Source organism: Crinia signifera, chromosome 1 (genome assembly GCF_055691185.1).
Source record: "Crinia signifera chromosome 1, ASM5569118v1, whole genome shotgun sequence".
Classification (NCBI taxonomy): domain Eukaryota; kingdom Metazoa; phylum Chordata; class Amphibia; order Anura; family Myobatrachidae; genus Crinia; species Crinia signifera.
In genome coordinates this window covers 360,052,989-360,070,220 of record NC_139217.1, presented here as the reverse complement: position 1 = coordinate 360,070,220, position 17,232 = coordinate 360,052,989, and the positions used below count along the sequence as shown (strand labels likewise).

Here is a 17,232-nt window from a genome sequence, read left to right as displayed (position 1 = left end):
TTTTAGAATTAAAAGTTTCCTAATTCCTTGGACCCACCACACTGTGTGCTCCAGTAAATAAGTGTGCTATGGCAACCAATTATCTTTGCAATAACATTTGTCAAGCGCATTCCATAAAATGATATGTAGCATCTGGTTGGTTGCCATGACACACCTTTCCACTCTTATCACTGCTCATTCATCTACACCTGGGGTAGCCAACTCCAGTCCTCGAGAGCTACCAACAGTTAATGTTTTTTTCCAGATCTCCTCACAGATTCACAAGTGAAGTAGTTAGCTCCACCTGTGGATCTTTTAAAATGTGTCAGTGAGTAATTATTGCACCTGTGCAGCAGCTAGGTTGTCTGGAAAATGTGAACTGTTGGTAGCTCTCGAGGACTTGAGTTGGCTACCACTGATCTACACCTATAAGGGTAATCTATCACACAGTAAAGCAAAAAAGTTCAGAAGTGGCCCAGTGGAAGGTTTCCCATAGCAAATAATCTGCTACTAGTTGTTATTTGATAGAATGTATTTGCATATGCCACCTTGAAGCTAATTGGTTGCTATGGACAACTTCTCCACTGGTCCATTTTTACAGTTTGATACATCAATTCCTATAGCTTAACATTTTCAGTATTACCAAATTTATTTAAGTACAAAGAGTTAATATAAGCTTCTTTTTTTTTATTGAAAGCTAAGAAATATGGAACCCAACTCAAGAATGTAGCAAAGTATCAATTAACAAACCACTTTGGGCAAAAAAAAAAAAAATTCTTGTGCATTAGGTATATCCTTAAAAGTTTGATGTGGACTGAACTAAACTTCCTATCCTTGGAATTTATCTACAGTAGGTTCTTTATCTGTTTGTGTTGGACTCATAATAAGCAAGGTATGTACCATATGCTACACTGCTTGATGTGCATATCTAATGTTCCAAATGCAAATGTAATTTTGTCTTTCTTACATCTGTTCTCGTGTGTGTGTAATAGCACAACCACAAACCTGTGTGTTTCTACTATTTGCTGTGCTTCTATACTCTTAATTGAATGCATAAAATAAAGTCTTCCCTTTTGAATAAACTAACCAGTCAATGAAAATTAAAGTTTAAGGTTGTGTTATATATAAAAGCTGCAAATAAAACTCCACGCTCAAATTGAGGGTTACATTTGGTAAATGTGTCAAATTAGTTATGTATAAACTTATGCTATAACTATGCTTTCAATGAACAATCCAAAAATATAGGTATGTGGAAAGATAAGGAAAAAAACAACAAATTTATTCACATTGCAGTTTTTAAAAAAAAACATTTTATTTAAACTACCATGTACAGTATTTGAATAAGCCATAGTGTTAATTCAATTATATGTAGTTTCTCAATACTTCTTTTCTCTCCTGCCTTCTCCCCCCCAAAAAAACGAAACCTAGTCTACAGGCCTTTGGCAACACAGCCTAAATAGAAACATTACAAATTGTATGTACTGACAATTCTATTTAGCTTTTAGATAATCAATATTATTATACTTATTAATTATACTTGTGTTCTAGAAATATATAAATATGACAAAAGGCTTAGAGGGAGAGTCCAATCACCTGCAGTAAACTACCTTGGGTGAAATAAAGGGTAGTTGCCTCTGGCTTTACCACCCATGACTATTCCATTGGACTCCCTTTTTCACGACAGATTTAACAAAATCAGTGTTACGGGTCTTCACACATAGAATCTGCAAAAATATTGATTGGCATACAGGTTAAAAGAGTTACCACACCTGTTATCGCATTGGTTATTACAGAGGTGAAAAAAAATCCCAGGGCTGCCTGTGGGGGTAAAATTAAATATCCCCAGGGGATCAATTAGTCTACAGTAAATTCCTGTAGTTAATTGAAATTCCCCACATAGACAGCTATTCATTCAAATATAAATCTACATGTTAGGTAGGGACCCCCATAGCTATTTGAATACATCCGCTGCCCATCCATAGTATCACATGGAGTTTATAACCCAAGTAGAGTACAAGATAAGGCTATGTACATGGTAGTGTAGTGAACAAATGTCAATCTGTGCTTGTTGATATGGCTTCCGGAGTGTTCAAAACAATGTTTCTTTGTGCGTTGAGTAGATGTAGCTTTGTAGAGTTTCATATTCCACTGTGCAGTACAAGGGGAATGGATTGTGCGCTATGTACACCAGAATTAAGTTGTGCAAAATTATTGACATAGTCATAGAGTCCAACACCATCTGATTTTCTGTGTTAAATTGTGGTAATCCAGAATGACTGCATGACTCTCCAGACTTGAGATTTAGGCAAATAAGTAAACAATATGGGTACAAACATTATCTTAAGCCTAGCAGCAAAAAACGTGGGGAAATGTATTAAATATAATTCAGTGTCGACAACACAGTAGAATAGTGTTGTGTCATTACCATCACAGAAAATGGGTGAAAAAAACATGAAAGATATGGTGCAGTTCTTTTATTTAATTATCATCAGTCCAAAGGGTCCCAAATATAGGGAATATATTTTTGAGTCCGTAAAAAGCGAGATTTAAGGTTACTGTTTAGTGTTCATATCAGTTCCTAATGCTTTTGAATTTGTGATAGTGTGCCAACCTTTAGAAATACACTAGGTATTTTGATTGTAGTCATTCTGTAACTAATCTTATTGGTGGGGATGGTAGTTGTGCGCACACTGCAGATTCCAGTCTACCAACAGCTGTATTACAATGATTGGTCAAGTTCCCAGCTGAATTCATGGATACAGTTTTGTTCACATGCTGAAAAGTGGGAACTTCTGATGAATTCATCCAAGGGCTTAAATGAGAGCACATTTCTCTGGATCCTTGGGAGCAGTCAGCAACTTTGCAGCTAATATCATTCTTTTTAGGCAGACACTCCGTAGAAATGCTCAGTTGGTCATCAAAAACCAAAGGCTGTTGGTCATCTGCCTCTTCACAGATAACAAAAACAGGATTTGGTTTCTCAAAATCCTCCAAGTCCTCTTTGGATCGAAGACCATTGCTTGATATGGTGTTTGAGAAGCTTGTGAACTCCGCTGCAGATCTTTGGCACACATTATGGTTCTCCTTAGGACAAACAGACTTTTGGTCAGAGCGAACACCGTTCGGATCATTTAATAACCCAAAGTATGGGCGCGTCCTCTTCAAATTGCATGATGCAAGTGTTCTCTGGAGGTGTGCAGACTGTGTGAGGGGATAGGAGGCATTACTGTCTGGAGATTCTGAGTACAGGTGCGTGGAATGATCCCCAATCTGCATGGCGGAACCGGCTCTTCTGGGTTTCTTCGAGCTTAGACTTTCAGCAGGTGCATTACATCCCTGAGAAAATGGAAATGGTGAATTTGTTATTTATCTAATACCTGAAAATGTTCAATTTAAACAGATTGTAGTTTTAAGCTCAATTTAAGCCTTACCCTGCTGAGGGTTTTCACACCCTTGTGCTGAAGTAATTTTTTTTCATATTTGCACTAATCACATTTGAACATCAATATATATATATATTTTTTTTTTAAACATAGTTTATTGAAATGTCACGGTAAATAAAAGAAGCAATACAACGTACAATGACTATCAGAAACCATACAAAGCTGACACAGGTTGAGTCTCCTATATCCAAAATACATAGGACCAGAATTAGTGATCATTTTGGATTTTCTATATTTTGTCATTTGCACACCATAATGAGATATCTTGGAAATGGGACCCAGGTCTCAACACAAAAATGCAATTTAGGTTTTCTATATACAGTACCTTATACACACAGCCTGTGTATAAAGTATATAGGTCATTTTATAAAATATTTTGAATAATTTTGTTCAAGAATCAAAGTTTGTGATCACTGGACCATCAGAAAGCAAAGCTGTCACTATATTGATCTTGCTTCAAAAATTCTGTATTTTGGAATATACCGTGTTTACGAATTTGGGATATTGGAGACTCAACCAGTCAAAATATTCTGTAGTGGGTGCAAGAAAAAAAAGGGATATGTTCTTGGTGCACTATATTAAAACTAACTTTTATTAGATTATATAAAAAGTTGTAGCTCATATAATGACACCAGTAAAAGGGAATTAAAAGATAGCAATATTGTGTATATATAGTAGGAAAGGGTTTTAAGAATCAAAGGAAATAAATTCCAATTAACTGCTGAGTGACTAATTAGTCTCCTTTTTTATTCAATGATAATTCTGCGAAATTATCTTATTGAAATAGTCGGCACCCGTTAAGGGGTTAATATTATGGTTGTATAATCAAAACTCATTAAGTTGATCTGTGTAAATATACTGTAGATTGCTATATATATATATATATATATATATATATATATATATATATATATATATATATATATATATATATATATATATAGTTTAGTTTTAATTTAGCTAATTTGTCAAACACACAGAATAAAATAATGGATAAGAGAAATTCCATAATGAAATAATGGATGATCAATCCCATATTGTCCAGTAACAGGTTGTTTTGTCAAAGTTATATTTTATGACAGGATTCAAGTGGTTCATTCTTTAACACTTTTTTTTAAATTATGTATTTTTTATTGATTTGATTTAACCTTGACATACATGTATATATTACAATAAAATACATGCAATATAAAAATTATTAAACACAAACAATGTATATAGAGAATTTCGCTAACACAGCATACTGAGCTCCTACACGTGTACCTATCTATAGTACTCTCTATATTGGTGACACCCCCCCCCCCCCTTAAAAGTTAATGTATGCCACCTGCTCTGTTTAATATAATATTTAGACATCACACATCGCACCTCTAGACCTAAACATCAGTCCAGAAATGTCATTGACTAGCGCTCTCCACTGTAAGCAGCGGCGGCGAGCTACCTGTGATAATACACACAAGCAGCCTTCAAAATACTGGGATTTGCGTATGTTTTTTTTTTTGCCCCTGGGATACTCTACCGGACAGAATTGAGTGGGAGCATGTCTATGTGTGTGAATGTGTGTATGTAATAAAGTTTTACTGTACATGCTGTGTGTGTAATTATTTTAATCTTGGTCATTCTGTGGAACTACAAGTCCAAGGGGGCTCTTAAATACCTCCAAGTCCCTGCATGTGGGGACTTCTAGTTCCACTGCACAACTCAAGGTTACATTTTGAATCTATTTTTTTACTACAAAAAATCAGCCCGGCGTTCACTGCCCAGGAACGCCAGGGACAGAACCAGGCTGGATGGTCCAGTCATGGTGGTCATGTTTAGGTCGGAATACCTTGCGTAAAAAGTGTCTGCCAGCTGTGGCATGACACCATTGGATATTGGAGCCCAGTGCTGGTTCCAAAATACAGGGGACCCATAGTCTTTTTGACTGGATCAATGAGTCTGGGGCTGTTATGCTTGGGTGGGAAGACCACATGACCTTTTAATAAATATATATAATTTTAATGTCAGACACTTTTTTTGAACAGAACCACACACAGATCTCACTGATCTATGCATGGTTCTGTCAAACTCGCCAGCCTAGACCTGGTCTATTTTTATTTCTGATTTCTTTTTGGTAATATTTAGGTTGCGATTTGAAAAATTGCACTCTATTACTTTTACGATTTTGAGGTTTTCTATGAGAAAACATCTGGATGCGGTTTTTGAAGTGTGATTTTTTTTGGTCACGGCAAAACGTGATTTTAAACTGCAAATATCACGCTACTGCATATGTGAAATTCGGAAAACGTGCAAATTCAGCCATTTTTCTACTCCCAAAAATTGCACATCTCTAAAATGTCTATTACAGATCACCCTAAATCTATACATTTCAGGTGCAGGGGAGATACATGTTTAATCACCTATATTGTCACTTAAGTACACATCAAGCTTAGGATTTCCTGGTGATGTTATAAACAGCCCCCTGAGAAATCCGCTGTGAAGAAGTGCTTTACAATAGACCTAGACCAAAATAATTGGCTGGTTACATTTAAGTTACTCACACTGTCCACCAGTTTTGTAAATGAACCGCTCGAAGTCCGGCTGAGAAATCCGCTGTGAAGAAGTGCTTTACAATAGACCTAGACCAAAATAATTGGCTGGTTACATTTAAGTTACTCACACTGTCCACCAGTTTTGTAAATGAACCGCTCGAAGTCCGGCTGAGCCATTTCATCTGTAGCTGAGGCAGGAGACTGTTAAATGTGCGAACGCTCCAGGTTCTCGGTCTGCTTGGATCTACATCTTCAACTTCATTTGCCTTGTCCTCTACACTTAAACCCACACTAGAACAATCTGAAGTGAGCCAGTCAGACACAGAGGCAGGGCTTGTTACACTCCTCTTTAAGTTTCCTTCCTAGAAATAAAGTAAACATTGAAAACACTACAAAAAGGTAGAATATAATGGTTGCAGAAAAAATATAGGACCTACACACATATTAAGGCATTTTCTAAGCGACTTTGCTTAGTTTGGCAAAGTCGCTTAGAAAACGCCCCATACAAGGGGTTTGTGTGCGTGTGTGTGTAGGGGCTACAGCGACAGCAATGTGCGTCACTGTCCAAGACTGATGGGCAGTGTCCATCAATCTCGCTGATAGTCAGTGGCGCATTCACCTCACTCCGCACACAAATCTGACAGGTCCCTCTGTGAGTGGGCTGTCAGCGCTGTGCGCTGAGTGACAATGTGGCATAAGTGCTGATAACGCCAATATCTTCATGGTGATCACTGCAACTAAAAATGAAACATTCTTTACTACCATAATCTGACATAGTTTCCACTCCCTAATAACTCCCCAACCCCATGTCAACTTTTTCCACAAGAGGAAATCTGGTCTAGTAAAAAAAAAAAAATCAGAATTCATGTAAGACAACACCACTGTTTCCTGTTAAATGAAGTGCAACATTTAAAAACTGATCCAGGAATTAAATTCTAGAGGAACAGACTGCTGCAGAAAAAGAAGTAAACCCAACTTGCAAGAAGCTTATTCTGAACACTGCTAAGTAGCGTGGGAGCAATTCTGTTTTATTGGGATTTCAGTAATATGCATGAAAATCAACTTATACAGGTTGAACATGAGACACACGTTGCTCTCTCTGTAATTTACATGAGTAAAGGAGAGAAACTCTGAACACAAGTCACATTGGATTTGCTAAATATGGCATTAGGCCATGAAATTCTTTCATCATTATTAAAAAATGATTATAAAAATGGACAGCAACAGTTAATATGAGGAAAATTAGAGAATAATTACCATTATTTTAATTTTTTTTTTCTTATGCAGTAATTTTTTATTAATAGTGTGCATAAACATACAACAAACAAGAGAAATAATAGTAGCAGCTGTGGGTACATTGAAGCAGGGTTGCCTACCCTCCCGGAATGTCCGGGAGGGTCCTGGAAATTGGGTCCCCCCAAAAGGGGGGCAACCCTCCTGCATTTCCCGCGAACCAACCCCCCCAGTGGGGGGGACCGCGGGTCAAATGACGAGATTGCTGCATTTTAGCCCCGCCCCCCGCAGTGCAATGCCTGAAATACCGGCATTGCACTGCGGTAGGGGGGGGGGTAAAAAATGACGCATTCGCTATAGACACACCCCCAATAGGGCAGCCTGTCCATGGTCGCACCCCAAACCGCCTTTCCCCCTCCCAGCGAGGTCCCTCCCCCTGCTTCAGTGATTTGGCTGCTTCAGTGATCTGATCTGGCCGGGAACATCCTACAGGAGACAATACGGAATGTATGCTTTATATAGAAGTCTTATAAGAGAGTAAACAGTACCCATCCATGTATATTGAAACTGGAAAAATATACATCGAAGTGTATTGCATTGCTACTAACAAAATAAACAAAACCCAAAACAAACCTACCACATAACCCCCTACCCTGTACAACCCACCCCTAACTTAGGCGTACTTGGATCCCATAGGATAAACCTACCCCATTAACTACTACGGACTATAGGAAGGAAGTAAATTAGCTCTTAGCTAAACCCAACACAAAACTACATCAGCAATAGGATAGACATTTCTATGTTAGCCAAACTTTGCCAAAAATCTAATCTACCCCTCCATCCCCAACTAAAGAATAGCAGATCTATGGACCGATCGGGGCAATGGACATATAGCAACTTAATTAAAATAGTAACCCTAAGCCAAGTTAGACTAGAACCACATAACTTTGCTTAAATTCTCAGGATCCCACTAAAATAAAAATTACTATACCGATATTAATAAGTATGGACAGGATATATTAAAATTTTCATTAGTAGAAAAGTATTAAACAGGAAAATTAAGGTGGAAAGGGCTATGTGAACTGTTAGGTGGTGACAGTCAGTCCGGCCATTTATCAGTCCCAAGATATGACAAAAATGTAGCAAATTCAGTCCAATGTATTTGAAAGTAACCAGGAGAGCGTCCAAAATGTGTAAACAAGTAATCCAGTAAGGCAGGGCTGGGCAATTGCGGCCCTCCAGATGTTGAGGAACTACACATCCCAGCATGCCTTGCATCAGTTTCAGCATGGCCACATAGCAAAACTAATGCAAAGCATCCTGGGATGTGTAGTTCCTCAACATCTGGAGGGCCGCAATTGCCCAACCCTGCAATAAGGCCATAGCCAGCATCAGAGCCGGCCCTAGCCTAAATGACACCCTAGGCAAGATTTTGGCTGGTGCCCCCTAGCACCGCCACTAGTTCCGCCTCTGACCCTTCTCCCCTTTCCCAGCACCATCAACCCTCATCATAGCAGTCAACATTTTGGTGCTCTTACCCGCAATATTTTAGATAGAAACAGTGCACACATTCGGTGCGCAGCCCAAACAGGGGTGTGTTCTTGCTGGGAAGGGGCATGGCCACACAATAGTACCCACAATTTAAATGATGCCACACAGTAATGCAACTTTATTCACATTATATCATGCGATGGTGTCCATTATTCACGTTACAACAGACAGTACCACTTTACCTTATATGCATTACTACTCACATTATTCACATTATACCCTTAGAAAAAAATCCTGAGAAAATATTGTATTTTAAGCACCTCCATGGCCACGCTGCAACCCAGCACAAAGCAGCGTGTGCTGGGCAGAGGAGAAGAGCTGCAGCCCTTCCATCAGACTTTGGCCTGGGTAATTTGTACCCCCTACCCCTTTCTCTCGGCACCCCTGATACCACACAGTAATGCCCCTTACACATGACACACATTAATAATGTCCTTATAAACATAATGCCCCTCACATATGCCAACCTTTCTTAATGCCCCTCATACACATAATGACACACACAATGCCCCTTACACATATGTTGCACATTATTAATACCCTTATACACCTGACACACATAATGCTAGTTACACATGTCGCACATTAATAATGCATTTATGGGGGGCGTGGCCTAACGTGCTAGCGAGGCAGACGCACTTTTTAACAGCTCCTGCTTCCCAGTGCCTAAATCCCCTAATTACTAGGCATTACTAACCATCCCGACTCCTACCTTCATCCAGCCCATACCCTCCTGAGGTCCGGTCACCTCTGGCCGTGGTTGCGGAGCCGAGGAGCGCTTATCAGCGCTGCTGCAGGTTGCGGCCCGGTCACGAGGGAGAAGCCGGGACCTCGAGTTGCAGCCGGAAGGTAAAGGACACCTGCCGGGAGAGCGGAGGCAGGAAAAGATCAAGTGCCGGAGAGGCCTCCCCAGCCGACAATTAACCCAGACGCCAGCACAGAGGGGAAGGCGTCCCCGCTGTCTGCCTCACACCCGAGCCGCGAGAGACGCCGGAGCCTGCACCGCCGGAGCGTGACGGACAGGTCTCCTCAACACCCTGCGCCTCCGGCGTCCCGGAGAACAGAGCAGCGGAGATTACACCGCCCTCCCCCGCAGTGAGTACCAACCGAGCGGCACACTGAGAGCTACACCGCCGGGCCATTAAGGAGGCGGGGAACAGCCGGCATTAACACTACGCCACCACCGCCATTACAAAATCAGAGCTGAGGTGGGAACCTGACCTGCCACTCAGCAACACCTCGCATCAGGCCCCCTGGAATCATCCAGCACCTGCAGGCTCACCCCCTGCTGTACATGCCCACAAGCCCACTGTCATCTTAGCCCTGTCCCACTGCTGTGCCCACCTTAACCCCTTCAGCCCCTGGGTCATAAGCACACTTCAGCATACAGCCAGCAGCCCATTATAACACCAAAGTGCACTTCCTGTGAGGGGGATCTGGACGGGCAAGGAGAAAGTAATACTGAGAAGGGCCCCTACATCTACCAAGCTAAAACCCCCTATACGTCCACCACACACACCCACAAAAGCCCCGGTGTATGAACACCTAAACCCGGGGACCTGCCTGGCAGGGGGTGGGCCCCGCCGCAGAGCCGGAGGGGGGAGAAATCTCTCCTTGCAGGTTGCGGCCATCACCCTGTGCCAGAACGCGTATTTGTGCTATTACACCCTATAGGGGAGATGTGTGGCTTCTGACGCTGGAGCTCCCCCTACTGGCCCATCGATTGGCTACATCTGCCTCCAACACACAGTACTGAAAGCCTCTGCAGCCCTGTGCCCACACCTGCACAACAGGGCAACAAGTACATCCTCTTGTTTATAACCTAAAAGATCTCAGACCACTCCCTGGACCTCAGACCCAAAAGCAGAACCTGGGCGAGGGGAGCAGCGATGGGAGGCTGACACTGGTCATGCTAGACCCACACTAGGAATGCCTTGCTGACACCAGACCATGGGGAGTCACCACTAGCTGCAACAAGGCACTCTGACACAGATTGAAGTCCGACGCTTTTTCATGCCTGCATGAGCTTTTTCTCCTTCACACTCTAGTCTATTATGGTCAAAGGTAAAAAGGTTGCACCAAAAAAGAAAAGAAATTCACCTCCTCCTTCTGAAAATATGTCCCAATCCGGGATGAGATCATATCTACAGTCTAATCATCCCACCCCTTCCAAGCATACAGACGACTCATCAACCCCTATACCCTCTACTCCACTCCCAGACATCCAAGCTACACAAATGGCAACAGACCTAGCCGAAATCAGAGACGCTCTCTCTTACATGAGGACACTCCCAACCAAACAGGATATCCAAGAAACTATCCGTAAAGAGTTGGATTCCGTCAGACAAGACCTGTCACAACTCTCTCATCGCACTGCCTCAGTAGAAGCTCGCCAAGATGATCTATATACGTTTTGCAACGCTCTCTCTGAGACTGTTTCGGCCCAGGCCAAAGAGATCCGCTCCCTCCATACACACCTGATAGACCAAGACAACAGAGGGAGGAGGAATAACCTCCGCATAAGGGGCCTCCCTGAGGACGTCTCACAAGAATTGCTACCAGATGCCCTCACCAAAATATTCAATGAAATCCTAGGAAACGATCCATCCGAGAAAATTCTACTAGACAGGGCGCATCGTGCACTCAGACCAAAGGGCTCTCCATCAGACCGACCGCGAGATGTGATCTGTCGTATGCATTATTATGCGCAGAAAGAGGCCATAGTGCGCAAACTACGCCAGCTAGACGGAGTAGACTTCAACGGCACTTCAATTGAAATATACCAAGACCTGTCGTGGCACACTCTTCAACAGAGAAAGGCGCTGCGGCCTCTTACCACTGAACTTCGAAAACGCCAACTGAAATACAAATGGGGCTTCCCCTTCAACCTCCAGGTGACCCTTGCAGGAAAGCTCCACTCCCTGTCCTCTTATGCAGATCTCCCTGCATTCTGCAAGTCACTGGGCCTCCCAATCCTTGAAATAACCAACTGGGAGTTCTCACACCCGGAACTGCCACCCCTAAGACGACCGACACAAGAACCACCCTGGCAAGAAGTTCGCCACACCAAGAAAAATCTTGGTCCAAACTCTTCACCACCTGCCGATGACCATACCTGAATACTCATGGTTTGAACCTGGAGGAGAATGTCCTCAACTCTGAATCCATGACAGGGACTGGTGATTATCACAAACCCATACAGTAGTTATTTCTAATATCTATAAGCGTTATACTAGATGCCCTGTCTAGGAACTAGGAGATAAGGCGGGAGGGCCATGTTAGCCCTTATTGTTGTGTTTTTTATGTTTCTCCTTAGATAGCAGGCAAACGGATACCCTATGGTTCCTCCTTTTTCGTTAAATCGATATACTTTATCTTAGAGTAGCCATATAGTTCGGACTCCGGTCTGTGTCTTACTCTTTTGATTATCTAGAATTTATTAATAGTTGCAATTTGGTGACTCCCTCACCCCCATGACCCGCACTAGACTTAAATGTCACCTGGGTTACTGGTACCACACGAGGCCAGTAGTCCTACAGCGGGAATTTTTTCATTGTTATTGTTGATATTGTTGATATTGTTTATGTCCTTATACACTTCTCCTATCTGTTCCCTCTTCCTTTCCCACTCTCCTACTCAACTACCCGACCTCTTCCGAGACTCTAGGCACACGTTCTCACCCCTCATGACACTACATGACTACAACAGGTAAACTAAAGATACTCTCCATAAATGCAAAGGGTCTTAACACTCCGGAAAAGCGATCCAGCCTACTTAGAACCCTGTGGGCAGAGAGAGCTGACATTGCATTAATTCAAGAAACGCATTTTAGCACATCCTCCCGACATCCATCCATTGCTAACCTCCGCTATCCCCACGTTTATTACTGCAACACCCCGAATAGTAAATCCAAAGGAGTGGCGATTCTGCTCTCCAAACACCTTCAGCTATCCGACATCTCCGTCCAGAGGTTGGTCCCGGGGAGAATTCTCCTTCTTAAATGCAAAATAGCCACTCTACCCTATACATTCGTAGTGGTCTACGCCCCCAATCAAGATCAGTATACTTTCTTTCAATCACAACTTGCGCGTTTGGACTCCTTTTTTGAGGGTACGATAGTTGTTGGGGGTGACTTTAATTGGTCCGTAGACCCGGCTATGGACACTTCCACCGGCTCTCACCGATTTACCCCAGGCAAATATCGGAAATTCAAAAAAATTCTACACGAACTCCAACTGGCGGATTCATGGCGAACGCTTAACCCCACGGGTAGAGATTTTTCATTCTACTCCCACCCACACCAAACCTACTCCCGCATTGATTATCTATTTCTAAGCCATAGACACCTCCCCTCCCTACTAGATGCATCTGTGGGCTCCATTACATGGTCAGACCACGCCCCAATTTCCATGACCTTGGAAACCCCACGACACACTCCAGGCCAATGGTCCTGGAGACTAAATGAATCACTATTACAAGATAGATACTGTAATTCGGAAATTAAAAAAGCACTGGAGGAGTACTTTGAACTTAATAACACAGGGGATGTCTCTGCCTTAACTCTCTGGGAGGCACACAAATGTGTTATCAGGGACAAAATAATCCAATTAGGCACGCTAATTAAAAAACAGAAAGCAACTAAGATCACCACCCTCTTGAACACAATTCAACAACTTGAAACCACACATAAAACTAGTGGCCGACCAGAAACTATGGCAAAACTTACCGAGGCTCGCTCCGACCTGAACAATCTCCTTTCCGAGCGTACTAAATTCCAGATACGCAAATGCAAAGGTAAATACTACCAATGGGGTAATAAGCCAGGCCGCCTCCTAGCACAAGCAACCAAGGCCCAAAGGTCAGCATCATTTATTAACATGATTAAAAAGGACTCAGGTTCTCATTGCTTTAAGACCCCAGAGATAGCAGCCTGCTTTCGGAAGTACTACGCATCCCTATATAACCTACGTGATTCCCCCACTCCGGTAGAACATATCCACGAGACGCTACAAGCCAAAGATTACCTATCCTCCGTGGCTTTCCCCACTATATCTCCTTCCGATAGAGACATACTAGATACACCGTTCTCACAACTAGAACTGGAACTGGCCATATCTGCCTTACCATTAGGTAAAAGCCCGGGTCCAGACGGTCTCACGACCTCATACTACAAAACCTTTACACCCATCCTAGTCCCCAGCCTGCTCCAGGCTTTCAATGTCATCTCTGCAGACACTCACTTCTCCGAGCAATCATTGGAGGCACATATAACAGTCATCCCTAAACCGGGGAAAGACCCCTCGGTATGCTCTAGCTATAGACCCATCTCCCTCCTTAACGTCGACATCAAGTTATTCGCCAAACTGATGGCTAACAGGCTAAATAAATTACTACCCGCACTGATCCACAGTGATCAAGTAGGCTTCGTCCCGGGCAGAGAGGCGAAAGACAACACCACCAAAATGCTCAACCTGATCTATCTGGCCTCTCGACATCGAATCCCAACTATCCTGGTCTCCACAGATGCGGAGAAAGCCTTTGACAGGGTAAGCTGGAGTTTTATGAGATCTGTACTAGAGCATGTCGGCTTGGGTCCGCGTACACTGCACAGAATTCTAGCGTTATACCATCGACCCGTGGCTAGAGTAAGAACAAATGGTTTCCTCTCCGACCCCTTCCCTATCAGCAATGGCACGAGACAGGGGTGTCCCTTGTCCCCATTGATCTTTGTCTTATGTATGGAGGGCTTGGCCAGAGCAATAAGATCCAATAAACATGTCACAGGGGTGCGGATCGGAGAGGAAGAATATAAACTAGCACTATTTGCGGACGACCTATTAGCAATAGTCACAAACCCCGAAACCTCACTCCCCCACTTTATAAAGGAGCTGGACCGTTTTAGCGCTCTTTCTAATTTTAAGATAAATATGTCCAAATCAAGTATCCTTAATATATCAGTCCCTTTAGCAGCAGTTCCTCACTTAAAAACCTCATTCTCCTTTGCATGGCAGCAATCTCATATCACATATTTGGGTATTAAACTGCCCAGTGATCTCACTAGATTATACTCACTAAATTATCACCCTCTTCTCAAATCCCTTCGTATAGACTATAGCAATTGGCAGAATAAACAACTATCATGGCTAGGTAGAATCAACATCATTAAAATGAACTCTCTCCCAAAACTGCTATATGTTCTCCAAACCTTACCAATCTCAGTCCCGGAGGAGTGGTTTAGAACTATAAGGAAACTAACACAACAATTCATCTGGGTACGTAAAACACCGAGAATAAAACGGGTAGTACTGTCAAGAGACACTCAGACAGGCGGCTTCAGACTGCCAGATGTTAAAAACTATCATTATGCTATCCATCTAAATAGAGTTCTAGACTGGACGAGAAGCAGGACCTCCAAGCAGTGGGTGGAACTCGAGGGAATATGCGCTCAGCAGTACCCTGAGATTTTCCCATGGCTCCCCAAACTAAATAGACCCCCACTCTCCCATCCTACTATCCCCCCCACACTTGCCATATGGAAGTCTTTAAGGCGAAATCCTCTCATCTCCTCAGAATTTGGCCCACTGACCTCTTTCATTTACAACCCGGAATTCCAACCAGGGTTAAGTATTCCTGATTTTTCTCAATGGGCTTTAGAAGGCCTGTTTAGGGTGGGCCAATTGGTGAGTAACACATACATCCGTGCATTCTCAGATATTCAAGCTAAATGGAAGATCCCTACCAAAGATTTCTGGAAATACCTTCAAATCCGGCATTTCCTATTAACAGGCTCTAGATTATCTCCTTCCACTAGAGAATTAACAGCATTCGAGAGGCTATGCGTTGCCGCAAGTAATCCCACCCATACTATCTCATTATTATATAAACTTCTCCACAACTCAAACACCATTATAGCGACATCATTCACGCGGGCATGGGAACGGGACTTAGGTATCGCTATCTCCGACAAAGAATGGAAAAACATCTTTTTAAAAGCTCATACCAGCTCAACCTGCATTCAAACTAGAGAAACGCAATATAAAATTATAATGCGTTGGTATAGGCACCCATCCTTACTACACAGGATGAACCAAAGCATCCCTGAGTTATGCTGGAGATGTAGACAAGCCACGGGTACCTTCATCCACATATGGTGGGAGTGCCCTCTTGTGACTAACTTCTGGACGGACATCATCGAGACGTCACAAAAAATTCTCCACACACCCCTCCCTAACAGTCCAGCCTTTTGGTTACTAAATCTCTCTTCCATCCCAATCTCCTCCTATAAAACATCACTGAGTAAACATCTAAGCAATGCGGCCAGAGCATGCATACCTATCTTATGGAAATCCACAATTCCCCCTACACGCAAAGCTTGGTTTAGCAGAATTGAGTATTACATGTCAATGGAGGACATCCTCTTATCCGCTGTTGACAAACACTCAGAATTCGCGGACACCTGGCTTCCATGGTTGACCTATAAATCATCGCCAGATTATAGAGACTACATGTTCCAGCAACTAGTCTAGCAGAGTCTCATGAACCTCACTGATACTCACAAGTAGTCATCTTTGGACACTCGGGAGAGGTCGGGCCCCCCCCCCCCCACATCCACCACACCTATCCCCTCTTTCTATCCCCCCCGCTTTTTCTTCCTACCCCCCTTTTCATGTTCTACACCCTATCTGCAGAACGAATCAGAGTATGGAAGCTGTATTATCATGCAACTTTCTCTCTTTTCTTCCTCTCCCTCATTTCCATTTCGTTTCATGTTTATAGTGTTTATCTAGCAATTCCTGGAAAAACTTTTAGACGCTTCACTTACTCATGATTGTAAACTGATGCATTTTTGACTTCTCGCTTGTGACGAGAGGGAGACATAACTGCAGTCTAACATTGCATGAATCCATTGTCAACCCTTTGTTCATTTCAATAAAAACAGAATATACAAAAAAAAATAATGCATTTATACATGAAACACATAATGCCCCTTACACATAAGCCGAACACTATTGCACAACCAACCCTCCCGCAGACAGCACTCGCACAGCCGCTAACACTGTGACCTCTGCCTCTGCTTGGATACAAATGTTTCCTCATACATCTTGCCTCAATAGGCCATGCAGCTCCTGGCCAGTTCTGCGAACGTTGGGTGCCTTTTTTGCTGAAAATTCATCTTATTTGCATGTTATGTGACCAGGACACACAAGGACCTTCTGATCATTAAAATGATATGTGGCATGCCTATATTCTGTGTGTGACTGTGACTGTACCTGCATACGGAATGCTAGGTTACAGTGATTTCCATGAATACACTATTTCATATGCAGATACAGCCTCACTCACACACATAATATAGGCATGCTGCATATCATTTTAATCAGCAGAAGCTGCTGGTGCCCCTAGGCATTCCAAATGCCCTAGGCATTTGCCTAGTTTGCCTATGCCTAGGGCCGGCACTGGCCAGCATCTGGAGCAAATCGAGGGTGTTTAGGTGG

At 42.8% G+C, this 17,232-nt stretch overlaps 1 protein-coding gene across 2 annotated transcripts in view; it reads right to left on the bottom strand.

Annotated features, from left to right (window-relative positions):
- Nucleotides 1-1,255: 1,255 nt before the first annotated feature.
- The window catches only part of LOC146009474 (uncharacterized), a 69,486-nt gene continuing 53,509 nt past the window's right edge, over nucleotides 1,256-17,232 (bottom strand). For both annotated transcript variants that reach the window (XM_083149905.1, XM_083149895.1), the window contains exons 6-7: nucleotides 6,082-6,315; nucleotides 1,256-3,315 (exon numbers count right to left, since the gene is read on the bottom strand). In XM_083149905.1, the coding sequence (XP_083006031.1) occupies nucleotides 2,623-3,315; nucleotides 6,082-6,315 (927 nt within the window). In that variant the 3' untranslated portion in view covers nucleotides 1,256-2,622. The remainder of the gene's footprint in view (nucleotides 3,316-6,081; nucleotides 6,316-17,232) is intronic.